At 35.2% G+C, this 17,843-nt stretch overlaps 4 protein-coding genes across 6 annotated transcripts; 2 read left to right on the top strand and 2 right to left on the bottom strand.

Annotated features, from left to right (window-relative positions):
• Nucleotides 1–1,950: 1,950 nt before the first annotated feature.
• LOC132173026 (large ribosomal subunit protein eL20z-like) lies at nt 1,951–2,964 on the top strand. Its single transcript, XM_059584588.1, has 4 exons — nt 1,951–2,162; nt 2,352–2,505; nt 2,619–2,736; nt 2,844–2,964. Exons 1-4 carry the CDS (start codon nt 2,099–2,101, stop codon nt 2,895–2,897), a joined length of 390 nt encoding a protein of 129 aa, XP_059440571.1. The 5' UTR covers nt 1,951–2,098; the 3' UTR covers nt 2,898–2,964.
• Nucleotides 2,965–3,195: 231 nt separating this feature from the next.
• On the bottom strand, nt 3,196–9,097 carry LOC132172043 (uncharacterized). The gene is made up of 5 exons (XM_059583470.1): nt 8,895–9,097; nt 8,749–8,821; nt 8,550–8,598; nt 6,223–6,346; nt 3,196–3,612 (listed from the first exon to the last, which is right to left on the bottom strand). The coding sequence occupies exons 1-5, from the start codon at nt 8,910–8,912 to the stop codon at nt 3,526–3,528; spliced, it is 351 nt and encodes a 116-aa protein (XP_059439453.1). The 5' UTR covers nt 8,913–9,097; the 3' UTR covers nt 3,196–3,525.
• Nucleotides 9,098–10,094: 997 nt separating this feature from the next.
• LOC132168805 (alcohol dehydrogenase 1-like) lies at nt 10,095–13,629 on the top strand. 2 transcript variants are annotated; one of them, XM_059579864.1, is made up of 8 exons: nt 10,095–10,211; nt 10,368–10,510; nt 10,596–10,633; nt 11,214–11,485; nt 11,569–11,699; nt 12,302–12,538; nt 12,931–13,089; nt 13,257–13,629. In XM_059579864.1, the coding sequence occupies exons 1-8, from the start codon at nt 10,175–10,177 to the stop codon at nt 13,365–13,367; spliced, it is 1,128 nt and encodes a 375-aa protein (XP_059435847.1). In that variant the 5' UTR covers nt 10,095–10,174; the 3' UTR covers nt 13,368–13,629. The 2 variants fall into 2 exon arrangements, with proteins under 2 accessions (XP_059435847.1, XP_059435846.1); XM_059579863.1 differs by having other exon boundaries at nt 11,196–11,485.
• Nucleotides 13,616–17,767, bottom strand: LOC132168804 (uncharacterized). Of its 2 annotated transcripts, none has more exons than XM_059579861.1 (2): nt 15,460–17,767; nt 13,616–13,696 (listed from the first exon to the last, which is right to left on the bottom strand). In XM_059579861.1, the coding sequence occupies exon 1, from the start codon at nt 17,205–17,207 to the stop codon at nt 15,549–15,551; it is 1,659 nt and encodes a 552-aa protein (XP_059435844.1). In that variant the 5' UTR covers nt 17,208–17,767; the 3' UTR covers nt 13,616–13,696; nt 15,460–15,548. The 2 variants fall into 2 exon arrangements, with proteins under 2 accessions (XP_059435844.1, XP_059435845.1); XM_059579862.1 differs by lacking the exon at nt 13,616–13,696 and adding an exon at nt 14,120–14,144.
• Between the last annotated feature and the right edge of the window lie 76 nt (nt 17,768–17,843).

The raw sequence follows: 17,843 nt of genomic DNA, 5'->3' as shown, positions 1-17,843 counted from the left end.
GTTGTAAGGACCTTTGAGTATGATCTTCTATGATACCCACACCATCACTCAAATACAATGCATCTTAGGAGTCTCACATGCATATAATTAGATAATACACAATCACGCGTATCGGCCATCCAAGAATAAGTCTATATGTCTTTTGTTCTAATCAAAACATTATCCAAAGAATTGGAGTTTTGGACACCATTCCCAACAAATAATGCAATGTCGCATACATGTATGTACATCATAAGTGGTAAAGTAAATCATAGCTCTACTCCATATAGTATATCCGAACCCTTAACCCTTTTTCAGTAGGGTTTACACATTATCGAAAAAACCTTTAGTAGAACACTAGTACACTAGCAGCCTAACCGAGTTCGACACCAAGTACTAGTGATTCCTTGCTATCATGACTGATAGCCGCTGAATGTTGCACATTCAAGCCCCTTAACTCACATATGTTAATTCATTAGCATCGTTATCTTTTTGATTTTGTGTTGTTTTAGTATTTTCAGGTTCTAAATAAAGATGCAAGAAATTCCATTGATTTTGGGTTTAAAACATGACATTTTGAGACGCTGAAGCCAATGGGCTCAAGCTCACCAATAGATCGACTGCTCGAGCACACAAGTGGCCTCGAGAGCAACATAATTGGGCTCGAGTGCATTCGCATAGAAATGTCAGACAATAACACATAACTAAAAAGGAAACAATTTTAGGTCTTCTAATTCAACTAGAAGACGAAAGTATGGTGTTTCTGGAATTCCAAGGGCTCCTAGGGTTTATTTTAATACTCTATAAATATGTCATAAACTCTTCCTACAAAAGATGCCCCTGGGGGGTGGGGGGTGTGGGAGAAATTACACAAAAACATTCTTGGAGTCTTGAAGAGTTGAAAAGAAGATAAACATGACATAAGACCATTCCGACACCACTATGAGCAACTAAATTTGTAATAAAGTATTGATGTAACCATTTCTATATGACCATATGCTGATCAATTGCCCAATCTAACGTGGGATATAAGACAAATTTCCTAATGTAATCTAATTTGATCTAGGGTACATGGTTACTTTCCCAATTTATCATGGGGTATATGACCAATTTGATCTAGGGTACATGGTTAGTTTCCGACTCTAGTTCATGCCCCTTTGTAGGATTATGGGTGTTTGACGGCCTTTTGCCTATTTAACAACACATGCGTATGTTCACTATGTTGTGCAACAACCTCTCTTTCTTTCTCTTTTTGGGGGTTACCTGGGGTCGTGGACCCAACATTTGGGCCTTTTTCTAATTTTCGGCCCACATTATTACGTGCGTATGTTGCGAGTAATCAACTTTTTATTTATTTATTGTTATTATTATTTTTAGATTTGAACCTGACTTGTTGGTTGTAATGAAATTATGTTAGTTTGTAAAGCTGTCATGTAACACCTTTATGATCATGTGTGCTTTCAAAATTTAGGCCACGAGTCATTTTACACCCTAAATGTCTCCTTTTCCACTGACTTTTTGCCTGTACTCAACATTGGAGGAAAAAAAAAACAAAATTGGAGAATATGAAAAACATTTTTAGAAAAATAAAAAAGATTCCGTCAAAACGAACAGAGTTTTTTTTTTTTTTTTTTCTTTGACCCAACATATTTTTTTGCAATACTAATCACCAAAAAAATATTCTATACCAAACAAAATAAAATCTAAGATGAAATAGAATATATTAATCTCTTAACAATGTTGAGTTTAGGAACATTTAAACAAGACCGTGGGTCATCTTTATTAAATTTTCATTAGCATAAGATGGGATGATGTGGATGATAAAACGCATATATATATATAATAAGCGAAAGCCTTGTTAGATAAATGCAAAATAGTAGTGGCAGTTTTTGACGGTTACAAAAAAAGAGCAAGTTAACCTTTTTAATTTCAAACAAGAACATAAAAGACCCTCTCCTCTCGATCCCCTCCTTCTCTGTCTGTCATGTCCTGAGATGGGTGTTTTTCAGTTTTCTCAAAATTTGGCCCATTTTATCTCACCAACCATTTTTCTTGAGAGCAAACATGTTCTTAATAACTTCATACTTGGTTCAACTTGATCGGCAGCAACGCAGGGAAGATGGAAGCACAGCCTTTGTCTATGGAACACCATCCTAATAAGAAAGTTACATTCTTGGACCAAGGTTATTGTCTTTTGTCCATGCAAACAAATGTGCCATCGACGGAAAGTGTGAAAGAAGTCGGTCCGTATACGACCGACTTCTGTAGTTTTTTCAACCGTTCAGATTAGTTTTTCTATTGTAACTTTTTGCAGTATTCTTGGGATTTTGTTTTTTATTTTTATTTTTTATTTTTTAATGGTGGTGTTGTAGGTGGGGATCATGAGATGAAGGAGATGATGGTTGAAGTGCAACTCAACGGTGACGCAGGGAATTTCAGTTTGCTAGAACCTGCAAATGTAGGGCACTCCGGTGGGCTTTATGATAAGCCTCTTTCATGCTTTGGTTGTGGCATTGGCTGGTTCTCGTAAGTTTTCTTTTTCTTTTTCTTTTTTGTTATTCATCATGTTTATCATAAAGTTGGTTCCTTAATTTTCATTCTTGAGCGACATAAACATGAAACAGAGATTTATGTGTCAGATTTGTTTTGGGATTTGCATTTCCGCCACTCTGGTATTACGCTACGGTGCTTTATTTTGGAAATTATTATCTCAAAGACCCGAGGGAACGGCCTGGCCTCGCAGCGTCTGCAATTGCTGTAAGTTTATTTTTACTGACACGTTATTTCAATTATATATCAATCTACTAAATGACATTGTTAAATTTATACTGATTTAATTTTACTTGCTTGCAATAATCTTGCAGGCATTAATTTGCTCCATCATTGTCTTGATTTCCCTGCTTGCCGTTTTCTGTTAGCATAGACAATGCACATCTTGGAAATTTGTCTTTCCTTCTGTCCTGCAAAAATCGACCAAATTCTCAGTGTTGGGCTTCTGAATGATTTTGGACATAATTGTAGCCAGATGAATGACTTTGTAACTCTATTTTCAGAGTGGGATCTATTATTTGCAATCGGATAATATTTTAGTTGGCTGTTTAAGGAAGCCGATTTCAAGTTCGGCAACGGGAGTTTTACTTTTCTAGTTTCCTTTCTTCCAATGCATGTTAAATCTATAACAATCTACTAAAGAACATTACTTTTACTGGAATGAAAGAAGAAGAAACAACTTTTCGGCAATGGGCATAACTTAATGGGAATACATCATGTCATATTCTCTAGCTAAACAACCACAGAAATACAACAAAGAAAAATGCTGGAGGGGGGTGGGGGGGATGCGGGCTGAAATCGAACTTCTATACTATTGAAATAAGCCAAATGTGAAAGGCCCCCTCCCTCCTTTTCTCCAGGAGAAAACAACCAAAGGGAAAATAACACAAAGATAAGTCCGGGTGGGTCCGTGCTATGGATACAACACTCTGGAAAACAATGGTTTCTCACTTGTTCAATTCAGCATAACAATGTAAAACTTCTTCCACTGCTCCTTCAGAACCCATCCTTGTGAGCCTCCCCATCAATGCTCTCCTTTGTGGATGCCATTGCTGTGGCATGTGAGTTCTTATGTTCCTCCAACTGCAGCACAATTTAGAATTTGGTGACTTGAATAAAGGCAGTGATATGGCCATAAAGGGGAATGCATCGCTAAAAAATGAAACAGTTGACAGCAGGAAAGATTGTCATGAGGCCAAGTCATTATGCTCAAATTTTGACTTGTGGGCACCCACCTGTAAGAATAACTATTGAGTTTATGTTGCAAACATCCTTTTTGGCAACAATTTTTGAACATCAGAAGGATAGGAATAGTTTCTTATTGTTATTCATCAATTACACTGGACAATTATAAAAATGCACATCTTTTTTTTTTTTTTTTTTTCCGTAAGGATGTTAAATGCAATCTCCCAAGTTCATCAGTGTCAGAGCAAAAGCAGTTATAAACACACCATATAGTTTCTGATTATCTTGATCTTCATTTTGTGCCTTGGTTAAGTAGGTGGTGGAATAGTGATGAGTCTGAGGAGAACCTAATGTGAAGCATACAGAAGAAAGGTTATCTACCATGATCCACTTTCACCACGTACGGATGTTGTCACTATGAACAAAATTGCAAAGTACCCCAAATCAATTAAGGCATTGTTTACATGAGACGTTATACACTTAAATCACGAAAACATCAAAATTGGGAACCATAAGAAACGTTGTACTAGCTTGTCCGATCTTCAACAGAGCAAAACGAGCAAGATTTCAAGTGATGAAAGTGAGTTCGAGCTGGGGTAGCATTCCAGTCTTAAGCAAAGGCACCCTACCCACTGCCCAGCCATATATCCCACAAACCATTAAAGCTGCTTATGCCTGTAATTGATAAAAGCAGTGTCCACTTCATAACTGCTTTAATCTCAAAAGCATCTAAGCTGGACATTTTCACATCTATCACTCTCAAGGTCCAACTCAAGCCAACTAAGCCTTAGTCCTACCCAATTGGGTATTCCATTGGTAGAACTAAAAAGTAATCTTTCTTGCTAAAACTGAGTGAAGGAATGCCTCATACTTGATCAAATTAGTAAGTACTTTAGCAATGCTTATAAAAGACCATCATCAAAAAAAAAAAAAAAATAATGGAAACTGTACTTATAAATAGTAGTCATGAAAGTAATCAAGGGTTTAGACATAAATATCAATCAACACACATAAACATTGCTTATAGAATCGGAGGCTAGAGACTAATAATTCTTTTTACATGTGAAAACAAACACATGAAAAACATTCCAAATGTTTCCTTTTCCTAAGGAGTTGAAGAAAAAAATCATCATCGTTTAAATAAAGATCTTTAACTAAATGATGTTTGCTTGAGATCTCTACGTAATTTCTCTTCTATTGTATATTAGTACTTTCCATTTCAAATGCCAAAATACCAAAGGCCAGGTAAGTGGCAGATATAACTCCATATCAAACAAGAAACTCTCAGTGCATCTGAACATGTCAGACAAGTCTTGTATGTGTAAAAATCTAGAGGATTAATTGAATTCCAACAACATAGTTTACATATCAATGACAGTAGTCAGACACATAGTGGCAGGAGAAAAATCGGTCCTTTACCTCCACAGAGAGCATAATCATAAAGAAACATTAATATAATATATTTTACAGAGACTACCATTTCAGACCTGGTTGCCAGCATAATTTTATCATTTTGTGTTAAGGTGGGTACTGGCATTTAGGAATGATTTATGAATGTTGTTTCATCATAAAAATTGAGGCACTTTGATCAATTCAAATAGAGGTGATGTAATCACCTAAATCTACAGCAAACTTGAAAAGCAGGGAGCTTGAAATCCAAAAGATTTTTCTTAAGAAATGAGATGTCTCCTAGCATCAAAAACCCTTCGCTAAATTTGTGTTATTTAGCTTAGAAACTTGCTGAAGTAAGAGATCAATAAGGAGGATGAATTTCCTCACCACGTCCATATAAAGCTTTCACTAAATTTGCCATTTGACCTATTCATACCACTCAACCTATATGTGCACATATGCAACAAGGAATAAATAAAACCAATAAATCATATCAATTGATGATGATCTATGAGCTAGCAATATTGTATTAAAAGTCTATATTGTGGAACTTTGGCAGTGCCCCTTGGATCTTTGATGAATTTACTACTAAAAGAAAATTCTGTTTAGTGAAACTCTGATCACAGACAAAATGATCCACATTTGCACTGCAACCTATCCCTCAAATTATATGATTTTGTACTTTTTTTTTTTGATAAGTTGAAAGTAAATTAAGAAAGCATTTGGTAAGAAAATTGTACTTTCATTTAACAAATAGCACTTTTGATGATGGTGCCACCATAAACTCATCAATGTAGTTATTAATCTTTACACTCAAATTTCTGATCAACATTTTCTTTTTTGATAAGTAACTTCCTCCGAAGGTAAGTGAGCCAGCAAAGGCCTTCCTCTAAAGCCCCCACAGGCTGAGCATATGGCCCAAATTGAAAACCTTCTGATCAACATTTTCTTAACTGCTTTATTCATCTGCACTCATTTTAGTTATTTTCACATTGTTTTATCACCTATTGACAAGTGCATATTTGAGATCCAAAAATGAGGAAATAATCCGATATTATTAGCCACTATTTGTAGAAAGTACAAAAATGCTGGCATATTTCAAAATCATAAACGCACCTCTTTGCAGGTTTCCTGGTGTTCTGCTACAAGCTCGTCATATTTTATTTGCAAATTTGACATTTCAGCTTGTAGCTTTTCATATTCTGAAGCAGATGGACCACCTAATTTTTGTTGGATGAATCTGCCAAAAGAAATAAGGAAGATATCGTATCTGAAAACTTCTAAGCACATGCAGTCACATGCACAAGCATAAGCATTGGCATGGTAACTCTTTTTATGATGTATATGGCATTGATGTATTTTATCCAAACAAGCAAACATAGAATGATGACTTCTCAAATAAACTGAACTCGGTATAGAAATGCTATATATTTGTCAAGTCAAATTCTTAACTATCTTCATTATACTAGAAAGTTAATCTACGTTTTTCATTATTATAAGTAGATTATTACTTATAATAATGAATGAACCTTTTTTATGGGTCTTGTTTATAACTGCCCTAAGGGCATTGTTTAAGAAACATTTTACTTTTGAACAGCATCACATTTAGCAAGAAAAAAATATAATTGCTCTTGTATACTCACGGAAGATCTGATGTTTTCCCCTTAATAGTGAATAAAAAGTTGACTTTCTTTTGAAAAAGGGGCAGGTAGATTAGATGCTGAAATAAAGCATTTAATGCTTCTTAAACAATGCCCTAAGAGCATTCATTAACAAAACCTTTATTAGAAATGGGTCTTGGGCCTAACTCAACCCAAAAGCTAGCTCAAGAGTTGAGGTTTCCCCTCAACCTTATAAATGACCCATCTCCTTAATACCCAGGCAATGTGGGACTTTCAACACGCCCCCTCACGTGTGGTGGGAGGACATCCAAGCCAACACGTGCAACAATAGGTGACGGTAGGCCACAGCTAATTGGGCTAGGCTCTAATACCATATTAGAAATGGGTCTTGGACCTAACTCAACCCAAAAGCTAGCTCAAGAGTTGAGGTTTCTCCTCAACCTTATAAATGGCCCATCTCCTTAATACCCAGGCAATGTAGGACTTTCAACAACCTTTTCCATTTAATTGGTAAGTGGCACACACCCAGTGGATCTTGAATCGACAATCTCTCTCTACCATGTTCTTATAGTGGAGAAGGTGTCATTCAAGCTATAGCTTATTAGCAATGAAAATGGTTGATCCTTGTTACCAAATGCGCTCATGCGCATCATTACATATCATGGAAAAGATTCATTTACTCTTTGAATACACATGAATAGAAAATAGATTTCAGCTTTAAATCTTCTTAATCATGCAATCCTTTAACACAACTTTACTATTTCGTAGGAAATCAATCAATTTGGACAACCAAACACTCCAAAAGACGAATTTGTAAATGAAATAATTATGAATAGCTTTATGTTTGCAATTTAAGGACAAACATGTTAAAGTAATGGTTAAGTGATTAAATTTACCTCTTTCTATAAGCTTAAGCTTTTGGGATAATTGGTAGTTTAACATAGTATCAGAACCAAAGGTCCAGGGATCGAACCTTGACTCCATCAATTCACCTCCATTTAAATTAAATATTCCATGTGTTAGGCATCACCTATTAAGAAGGGAGTTTGAGCCCACATTTGAGGGGAAGTGTTTTTTTTTTTTTTTTGACATGTCCACTTTTTTTGATATGTCCAATGGGGAGATTCGAGCTAGTGACCTCCATTTTAAGTAATGTTTAAGTAATTAAATTTACCTCTTCCTATAAGCTAAAGCTTCTGGGATAATTAGTAGTTTAACAAAACAAACGGGCCCTCAAACATTGCCTAGTTTCTTGAAAATGTCTATCAAACATTATATTATCCTCCTATTTACTTAAGAGACAGATCAAGCATTTACCGTGCAATGAGAAATTTTCTGTCTTAGCGTGTATATCAAAATTCATTCTCATTGAAATGTCACCTAAAAAACTAAAAATAGGATTTGAACAAAAATGTCAATTTTTATAAAGCAATTATTCATAGTTATCATTAGATTGCATGATGCAATAAGATCCGAAGATCTTTCCTACATTTTCTTAGCTTTTAAAGTAAATCCATGTAATGCTAGCCATATGGTTTACTCTGGAAACCACTGCACCCAACACTTTGAAATGGATTAAATTCTTTGAAGAAATCAAAAAATTCGTTAAAGTGATGGGCACTTTTTTCATCCATTCAACTAAATCAGACAGACCCATCTTCTTTTCTGCCTCTCCTGCTATTCATATTTTAGTGATCCCAACACAGCTATAGAAGAAGAAATTTCCATAACCAGTTCATGCCCAAACCACATATATTTGAAATCAGATCAATTGGTTTCAACAAACACATTTGCTTCAAAAAATAAAAGAAATGAACTTACTCAAGGGCAGAAGAAGGTTTGTCATTCTGCTCATACAATGCAACCAGAACTGGAAAAGAAAAAAATGCGCAAAGAAAAAACAGATAAAGATTAAATACTTACCAATTAGCAAACAAAACAAAAGCAGACAAAAAGTAAATACACAACTCAACTAAAAAATCATATGAAAGTACGTATTTTGAAGAGACAAGAAAGAGACCTTTTGTGAGAGCATCAAGAACCCCACTTGACTCCAAGTATTTCCTAAATGCCTCCTTCTTTGCCTCTTTTTCCTATATATACACACAAATATAATGTGAATCTTGGGAATATAAATGCACAACAGTTATATATTCACTTTCATACCTCTTTGTATTGCATCATGATCTTCTTCTTCCACTTCTTCAGCCCTCGAACACTGACGTGAATCTCTTCTTTGGGTATTTTTTATTTTTGGGTCAAATCTTCTTATATGTGATTTTAGGTGCACCTTTTGTTTCGCAAGGTACAGTGGACCTACCTGAGGAAGACGAACTACTTTCTTTTACTTTATATTTGGTAGAGAGATGCAGGAGAGCGGGGTTCTTGATGCTCACTTTTTTCGCTTTTTATATAGTATTATTTATTTTTTATTATTATTTGTTGTCAATTGTTGAGGAAAGAAAAATACCAAAGAGAGTTTTTTTTTTTGACATGTCCGCACAAGTGGTCCCAGCCGATTGAGCTACGTCTTGGAAACAAGAGAGTTAATTTGAATAGAAATTTGCTAGTTCAAACTAATCTAATAAAGTGACATATGTCACGTAGCTATTAAAAAAATATGTAAGAAACACTTGTTATTTTAAGTGACATGTGTTGTATAGATATTAAAAAAATATGTGAGAAACACATATTATTGTACATGCTAAAAGACACATGTCAGTTTATTAAATTAGTTTGTATAAATTATCTACAAATCCGTTTATAGCAAATTTTCATTTTGCTTTTAACTCACTTGATGTTTCTCTCCCCCTAAACAAATTTGGTATGGACCCAAGGATAGAATATATATATATATATTATCAAAGTTATAATATATTTTTATCAGTGATATTTATGATGCATTTGACATTGCGATTTTGTAGATAAAAAGTGAATCATTTGGAATTATATTTTTTTTAAAAAAAATTGCAATTTGAAAACCTAAAAAATATGCATTTTCAAATTGTAGGCAATGAAATGCTTTTTTGAAAACCCACAATTTTAAATGTTAAATTACGATTTTAAAGGTCAGACTGCGACTTTGTCAAACGCTTAATTACGTTTTTAAATCGCTATTTTAAAACCGTACTTTTGAAATCGCACACCCAAATAAACCATTAGATGATTAAATCAGTCAAGGTTAAGTGGCCAAGTTGATGAACTCATTACCACTTGAAAAAAGTGAAAATGAAGGAAAAGAAAGATAAATCCAAAGATGTATGGCCTTAATAAGTCTTTCCATTTTTTGTAATTATCTAATAATTGATGTGCTTGTGGGGCATGCAATCATGAACTTACAAAGAGAGCATCTTCTTTCACAAACAAATGTGAAATGTGTTTACTTCGAGTAGAGACACAAAGAAACCCCCAAGGCTTCCATTGATAGCTTTGGATAGCTAGGAAATATGTCGCAGAGAGACTCACAGGTCATGACATGCAAAGGTATGCCAAATTCAAGGGTGAATTGAGAATGCCACATCAATTGAACATGAGAAAATGCAAAATATTATTTCTCTAGTTAAAACAACTATTTTAAATCATTAACCCCTCTCTCTTTCTTTCTCTCATTTTTTGCCGTCGGTGGGTGGCGGCCGGCAGCGGCGGTGTGTTGGGGAATTGGGGAAGCAGTGAAGGTGGAAGAGATACAAGTAGATCCACCAAAATCAACTGAAGTTCGTATCAAAATCCTCTATGCTAGTTTGTGTCATACGGACATCTTATGCAGCAAAGGGTTCCCAATTGTTAGTATATCTTTCTTCTTTGCTGGATTTTGTGCATGTCCATATGCTTGAGTATGTTTTGATATTGTTGCTTGTTGTTCTCCAGCCTGTTTTCCCTCGAGTTCTAGGTCATGAAGGTGTTGGGTGAGCCATCCTTTTAAGTTTCTGACCAATAATTATGCATGATAGATAAACTTGTTGAAGAAAAGGATTTTCATATTTTACTTTTTTCTTTTTTTCTTTTTTCCTCTAAATAATCACTTATTTTAAAGTTTAAGTTAGTAAAAAAAGTGAATTCAATCATTTAATTAGGGCATGTTTGGGTTTGCAATTTAAAATCACAATCAAGCATTTGGCAAATTCGCACTTTTGACTTTAAATGCCTTCGATTTGAAAATGCAGATTTTTCTATATTTCAATAATGATTATTTAAAAAGGCACTCCCAAACGATGCATTTTATGTAATTTGGTTTAAAACCGCACTTTTAGTCTGCAAATCACAGTGCCAAACGTGCTCTTTAGCACTTTTCTCATCACGAAATAGATGGTCAAGTATAGAGTTAAAGTTCAAACTAGAACCCCATAACTAATACCATGTTAAAAGCTTAAACTGATAAAATAAAAAAATAAAAAATAGTAAATTTATTGTTGTAAAAAATGTTAACCAGAGACACTAAATATTGAAATGGAGTACTTCTATATGAAGTAAATTATGCAATTGCAGTGTGGTAGAGAGTGTGGGTGAGGAAGTAAGAGGTCTAAAAGGAGGAGATCTTGTAATTCCAACCTTCATTGGTGAGTGCCAAGAGTGTGAGAATTGCTTGTCAGGAAAGACCAACTTGTGCCTCAAACACCCTGTGCCCTTCAGTGGCCTGATGCCTGATAACACTTCAAGAATGTCTATCAAGGGCCAGAGGCTGTACCATGCTTTTAGTTGCTCGACATGGTCTGAGTACACGGTTGTTGACGCTGATTACGTTTTGAAGCTCGAGCCAGGTCGTTAAATTACTGCTTATTTCAAAAGTTTAAACGGGTAAAAAATGATTAGTTTAGTTTAATTTATATTCTAACACGCACAGGTATTACTCTTCCACATGCTAGCTTCATCTCATGTGGATTTTCTACTGGATTTGGGGGTGCATGGAAGGAAGCTGAGGTTGAAAAAGGATCTACTGTGGCTGTTTTTGGTCTTGGTGCTGTTGGATTAGGGGTATGTATGCCTTTCCCTTTTGTTTTGTAGCAGGATACAAAGAACATGTGTTGATGCAGGATGAAAAATAAATAATTGGGTCTTTTAGTTTATTTATTTATTTATTTATTTATTTTTATTAATTAATTAAGTTTTTAGTATTTAATTTTATACTTAAGAGTTAGTGTTATTTTGTAATCCAATAATGAGTTTGGCACAAAATCAGTCAAATTAAGGTCATTTTGTATTCCAATGGAGATAGATTAAAATTGATGAAAATACATATTTTATTCTTTGAAAGTTGTGATTAATCTTCTCATGGTGAAATACCATTTACTTGGAATGATACCAGATTCTTCTGTTTGGTGAGACGCCAATAGTTTATCTTTCTAGTTCTTGATTCATGTTGCGTCACGTGTCCAAATCCCAAAAGGTTCAATTCTAAAAGGAGTTACAGATAAATAAATACTTTAATTGCAATGACCAAAGAGATAAATAGTTCACCCTATCAAACTAGGGTAAAAATTAAAATTGTGATTCAAAATCTCTTCTTTCTTTTTTTTTTTTTGGTTTTTTTGTTTTTTTTTTTTTGTTTTTTGGTTTTTTTTTTTTGTAAATTGCAGGTCCTAGAGGGGGCTAGAATGCAAGGGGCAGCCAAGATAATTGGCATTGACAAAAATGAGAGGAAAAGAATAAAGGGACAAGCTTTTGGAATGACTGACTTTATAAACCCTAACGAATATGATAAATCTATTTCTGAGCTGGTCAAAGAGTTAACTAGTGGAATGGGCGTGGATTATTGCTTTGAGTGCACCGGAGTCGCACCCTTGGTCAATGAAGCTCTCCTCGCAACAAAAATGGTATGCCTACTAATTAATTCAAATATTCAAGAGTATTTATTTGAAAAATATTTGTGGTGTTATAGTATTTATTTTACGAACTATTATTTGTTCTTTCTCTTGTCTTTTTTTTACATACAATTTTTTTTTTTATTAAAAAAAATCAATTATTAGATCTGTAAGACTTATACCTTCACCTATATAAATCGTACAGTTTTAATAGCTGATTTTTTTAAAAGTTGTATGAGAGATGGGGAAGGAGATGGACGTTTTAGGCTTTCTCTTTACTATAACTTCGTTATAAACTCGAGTGAGTGCTACATGGATGAAATAATTAAACAACAAAATTTGACTAGTAAAATTTTTAATTTTTAATTTATTTGTTTTTAACCTTTGGTGATGGTGGTGATAAGGGAAAGGGACAAACAATAATAATCGGCGAAGGAAATCATGCAACGGTGGAGATCAATTTCATTCGCCTCGTGTTTGGCGGAAATTTGAAGGGGTCCATTTTTGGAGGGATCAAAGTCAAAACTGACCTTCCTATTATAATCGAAAAATGCAAAAATAAGGTGACTTCTTATTCAAAAAAAAAAAAAAAAAGCCCTTCTATTAATTGCTATTTTTTATTTCCTTCCCTTATATTGATTTTTTTTTTTTTTTTTTGAAAAAAAGAGAAGTAGTTGAAGTTCCAAATTATATTGTGTATAATGCTTTATGCATGTATTATGTTCCACAGGAAATCCATCTTGATGAACTTATGACCCATGAAGTTTCATTGGAAGATATACATAAAGCATTTGAGCTTTTGGATCAACCTGATTGTGTGAAGGTTCTTATCAAGCTTTGAGATCTTGGTAATAACAAGAGTGTTTGAAAATCCGCCCCTCGTCAAGTGAAAACGCTACTTGGCTTGTTGTCGTATGCTATATATAAAAGCAGAAGCCTTCAAGTGAATAGCTTAGAATTGTAATAAGCAGCCGTCTAAAATGCTGACAAGTGTCATTTAAGTTAAACACTGTAAATATGCTCAAGTGAATCGTGCGTTTATGGTAATATCCGACGATGTATTAATGGCAGGAAGCATATATATAAGCACTAATCTATATCAATGTATTGTAGATGAGAAGCTAGATGCAATTGCCTTGGAGGAAAATGTTTGAATCTGCTTCTTGGCATCTGAAACAGAAAAAGCACTTGTCAAAGTAAAAAGAACATAAAGAGGCATATTGAATCTAGAAAGTGAAAGAAAAAAATGTTGACACATTATCCCACAGTAAGTAACCATGTAAAATGTAAAGGATATATGAAAGGAATTTGTTCCCTTAATACATTACTATAAAGATAAAAGAGATGAAGGACGAATCTCTTTCTAAACAGGAGGCTGAATCATTTGAAATGATGGCAGAGCATTATCACAGTAACACATAACATGGCATTCCAGACCAAGATGAATATAGCTTCTTCTTCTTCTCTCTCTCCCCCCCCCCCTTTTTTTTTTTCTAATCAATATAGCTTGGAAGGCTGATAACCTTCCTTGGTGTTAATGCAAGGATCATCCTTAGTGGCTCTTGACCAACGGGTCCTAACCACCCCTCTCCTGGCCGTCTTCCAGAGTGGAGCTCCGCTTGCAAAATAGAAAGGGGTGGTTAGGAGGCCGTTGGTGCAAAGCTACTGTGGATGATCTTTGCATCAACACTAAGTATTGGAGAATAGTAGGGTGGTTTTTTTTTTTTTTTTTTTTTTTTTTTAATGAATGAGAATTTTATAAAAGAAAAACACCCTCCAGCAAAACCACTAGCTATTGCTACACACAGCAGCATAAAACCAATCCAAATCCAAACTAATCAAAAGGTAAACAAATCAACTAAACAACAACACCCTAGAATGAACTACTTACATATCAACAATTAACAAAACCGTATTCTATACAACTCAAGAACATCTTTCTGCAGCAACTCATCTATTCTGCAGCAAAGTATTTTATTTGGTAGCTCCCAACTGCAGCAGAGTTCTAAGTTTCCCTTTGTCCTTTTAAATCAACCTTTTTCCTTAATCCGAGCTCTAACCTCTCAAGTGATGTTCTGCGCAATTTTCTCTTCTGATTTAAGCTGATTACCATGTTTTTAATTATTCCTCTGCCTCCATATGTTGTACAATGTCGCACTCCAGCTCAACTTACACAAAGCAGCTTTCAACTTCCTGCTTGAGTCTAATCTTTTAATTACCAATGCAATTATCTTAGTTTATTTAAGCAATTAATCAGCTCATGATCTTTATCTATGAACCTAAAAAGTTGACAACCCAAGTATATGTTTGCTTTGTATGTGAAAAGTAGTTGCAAAAATTTCTATCATCATTTAGACACAAAATCATAAAAGTAGATAAGTGCATTGACTTGTGAATCAACAATGCATGATAATTGTTTTTAGTTATCATTTATTGGTTTGGAACATTTGATGATACTGGTAAACAACCACTTTCTTTATAGTGAATCCTCGTGTTCTGATCATGATAATTTGATAAGTTAATTTCATATTTGTTACTAATGTTGTTATCATTAAAAATTCCAAAAAATCCTAAAAAACTATCCAATCAAAACACCACATAACAAGAATGATAGAAAGAGGTGAAGCAAGATTTTCATAATGCCATTGATAGGAAGACATAGGAATAAATGCAAATAATATATGTACAAGCAAGAGTTTCAACCCTAATCAATGTATATTTAAAGAGATTATATAGAAAGAGATTCTCTCTCTCTAACACATGAAAATATGCTGGCTAACTAAGCTAACTATAGCAAGAAAAGACTTTACTCTCTTTTTACTTAGTTTTTGTAAACAATCATATCCCCACCTAAAAGGACTAATCCTCAAGTGAATATTGATTATTGAATTTGCATTGAATACATTCTATAGTCAATTCTTGAAAGGACTCACCACAGACATCACATGGATGGGAATGTTCAGTCTTTTGGACAATAGTAAGAGGATGCTGATGATCTTCATTTAAATAAGTTCTTCCAAACTTAATGGACAGATTCTCCCCCAACAATGCATCGAGGATGAGCAGTGAACTTACATTTTACACAGTAATAGAACCAGTAGTCTGGATCTCGTTCTTCTTCACAAATTAGACAATAATATTCTTCAAAATCATCTTCACATGTAGAGGAGAGCGTTAGGAGATGTGTATCATGTTCATATCTAACTATGAGTGGAAGAGTTGTACATCTAAAACACATGGCGAACTTGCAATTAGTGCACACGAATTTCGCACCATCTTCACCACAAGCACTGCAAGTTTCGAAAGAACTCATAGCAAGGAAGAGAGAGTGTTGGTGAGCTTCATATTTAAGGGTTTCTGGAATCAAACAACACTGAACGTCTAAGTTGTACCATCCACATTCGTCACATTTATAGGTGAAGCCATGGCGAAGACGTCTACAAGCTCGACACCGGAACAATCCATCTGTGTGCGGTGCTCGTGGGAAGAGTGTTAGTGGATGTTGGTGAAATAACCCTCGCTTAATCATTGAGGGGAGTTTAGCACATCTATTATGAAGGAAGAAGTTGCATTTGGTACATCTGTAAAATGTGGCGCTAGAGATTATAAATTGCATACATGCCTCACAACGCTTGTACTCTGTAAGCTCTTCATTGCTGAGGAATAAGTTATGTTGTGGATGGCTGAAATGTTTGATCTCTCCAGGGCCAGCTTTTTCATCCTCTGTTAGATTGATTCCCTCCACCAAATGAACCAAATGAGATTCATAGCCAACAGAATTAGTGGGCACCGACTCAATGGTTGAACTAGAATCTTGGACCCAATATGCACAATTCAAGTGAGTAATGTAACTGCATTCCCGACAAAAGTAAGCTGCATGCTCTGTATTCACCTTTTTATAACATAGTTTACATAATACGTTGTCCTGCTTCTCAACTTGACGAAGAGAATAGGTGCGAATAAGGGAGTGATCATGCGTATAAGTTTTAATGGTGTGTGGAAATCGATCACACTTACGATGAATCAAGACCCGGCAAACGCTACATAAGTAGGCGATACCCTTGCTTTCCTCTGCACAAGCTTCGCAAGTGAACTGCATCTGCTTCCGCATGGGGATGAGTGTATGTTGGCGGCATTCTTCATCACTAAATCGCCAACGGGAAACACATTTGATGTCAACATCAAAATCGCAGGGGAAACATTGGTAGAAGAGGGATCCACCGCAAAATGATCTGCAGACATCGCAACAATTATTCATTGATGGCACTCCAAGAGTAAGGGTGTGCTCTGGGTGCACAGGGTGCTGTATCATGTGGGGTAGCTCAGTGCACGGTTTATGAAGGAGAAAGGTGCATTCAGGTATGGAGCATTTGTAAGCGGGACCAAATACTGGTTCCTCGCATCCCAAGCAAACAACTTCCTCCTTCCCACCATTGTTCAGCTCTTCTATGAACATCAAGTGATGTCTTTCCCTCAAATTATGTTTCACCTCCATCTTTATTGTGTGTGTTGGCCCGATGCACGATTTATGTTGGAGGAAGTTGCATTCCAAGCATTTGTAGGCGGGACATCCCAATACTGGTTCTTTGCACAGCCAACAAACAACATCATTCTGGTCATCGTTTTCCATCTCTTGACAAAAGATCAAGTGATGCCATTGACTACAATCTTGGAACTCCATCTCTTTTCTAATTTTTTATTTTTTATTTTATAGCAACACAACTTTACAAAAGTCTTTTCAATAGACAGACCACCGGAACTCAAATCAGCAATTACACTCCAAAAACCTCAAACTCTCAATACAGAGAGGAAACAATTCAGATCTCCAAAAACAACAAACAATCTAGACAACTAAAATTCACACTAAAAGCGACTAAACAACACTACAGCAATCAAGAAGAGACCAAAAACATCACATATGCACACAAGAACTTACAAAATTTTTGGACCTCCATATATCTCTCTCAGTCTCTTATGCACACAAGCACAAAACCCAGATGTGTGAGAGGATCAAATCCACAGCATGATTTATATACAAACGTTATCAAATTTGCTACGGAGTGGTGCATGCCAGCTTTTTGATCTTCAGGAGGAAAAGTCGAACAAGGTAGTTTGTTTTTCTTTTACACAAGCCAAAATGAGGATATGTATCACGGTCGGCAGGGGAGAGTGGAGACCAGAGAACTGACCTAAACTCAGATTTTATCAGCTGGCAATTGGCAAACTCTGACGCAGTCAAATGCTGCTCAAATGCTGCTCATAATAATTACATATGCAACAGCTCTACGATAGTATGATATAATTAAAAATTGGGGAA

The sequence above is a fragment of the Corylus avellana genome, chromosome ca2, assembly GCF_901000735.1.
Source record: "Corylus avellana chromosome ca2, CavTom2PMs-1.0".
In the NCBI taxonomy this organism is placed as follows: domain Eukaryota; kingdom Viridiplantae; phylum Streptophyta; class Magnoliopsida; order Fagales; family Betulaceae; genus Corylus; species Corylus avellana.
This window is presented reverse-complemented; position numbering and strand designations above follow the sequence as displayed.

What these genes read in the sequence shown, in the direction of transcription:
- LOC132173026 (XM_059584588.1), top strand. Translation starts at nt 2,099, where the DNA reads ATGGAAGCACAGCCTTTGTCTATGGAACACCATCCTAATAAGAAAGTT. An exon ending in TGTGGCATTGGCTGGTTCTC is followed by an intron (nt 2,506 to 2,618) that starts GTAAGTTTTCTT and finishes TTTATGTGTCAG; the next exon opens with ATTTGTTTTGGGATTTGCAT. An exon ending in TCGCAGCGTCTGCAATTGCT is followed by an intron (nt 2,737 to 2,843) that starts GTAAGTTTATTT and finishes ATAATCTTGCAG; the next exon opens with GCATTAATTTGCTCCATCAT.
- LOC132172043 (XM_059583470.1), bottom strand. An exon ending in TCTTGATGCTCTCACAAAAG is followed by an intron (nt 8,599 to 8,748) that starts GTCTCTTTCTTG and finishes TTTCTTTTCCAG; the next exon opens with TTCTGGTTGCATTGTATGAG. An exon ending in AAACCTTCTTCTGCCCTTGA is followed by an intron (nt 6,347 to 8,549) that starts GTAAGTTCATTT and finishes TTCTTTTGGCAG; the next exon opens with ATTCATCCAACAAAAATTAG.
- LOC132168805 (XM_059579863.1), top strand. Translation starts at nt 10,175, where the DNA reads ATGTCGCAGAGAGACTCACAGGTCATGACATGCAAAG. An exon ending in GCAGCAAAGGGTTCCCAATT is followed by an intron (nt 10,511 to 10,595) that starts GTTAGTATATCT and finishes GTTGTTCTCCAG; the next exon opens with CCTGTTTTCCCTCGAGTTCT. An exon ending in TTGGTGCTGTTGGATTAGGG is followed by an intron (nt 11,700 to 12,301) that starts GTATGTATGCCT and finishes TGTAAATTGCAG; the next exon opens with GTCCTAGAGGGGGCTAGAAT.
- LOC132168804 (XM_059579861.1), bottom strand. Translation starts at nt 17,207, where the DNA reads ATGGAGTTCCAAGATTGTAGTCAATGGCATCACTTGATCTTTTGTCAA.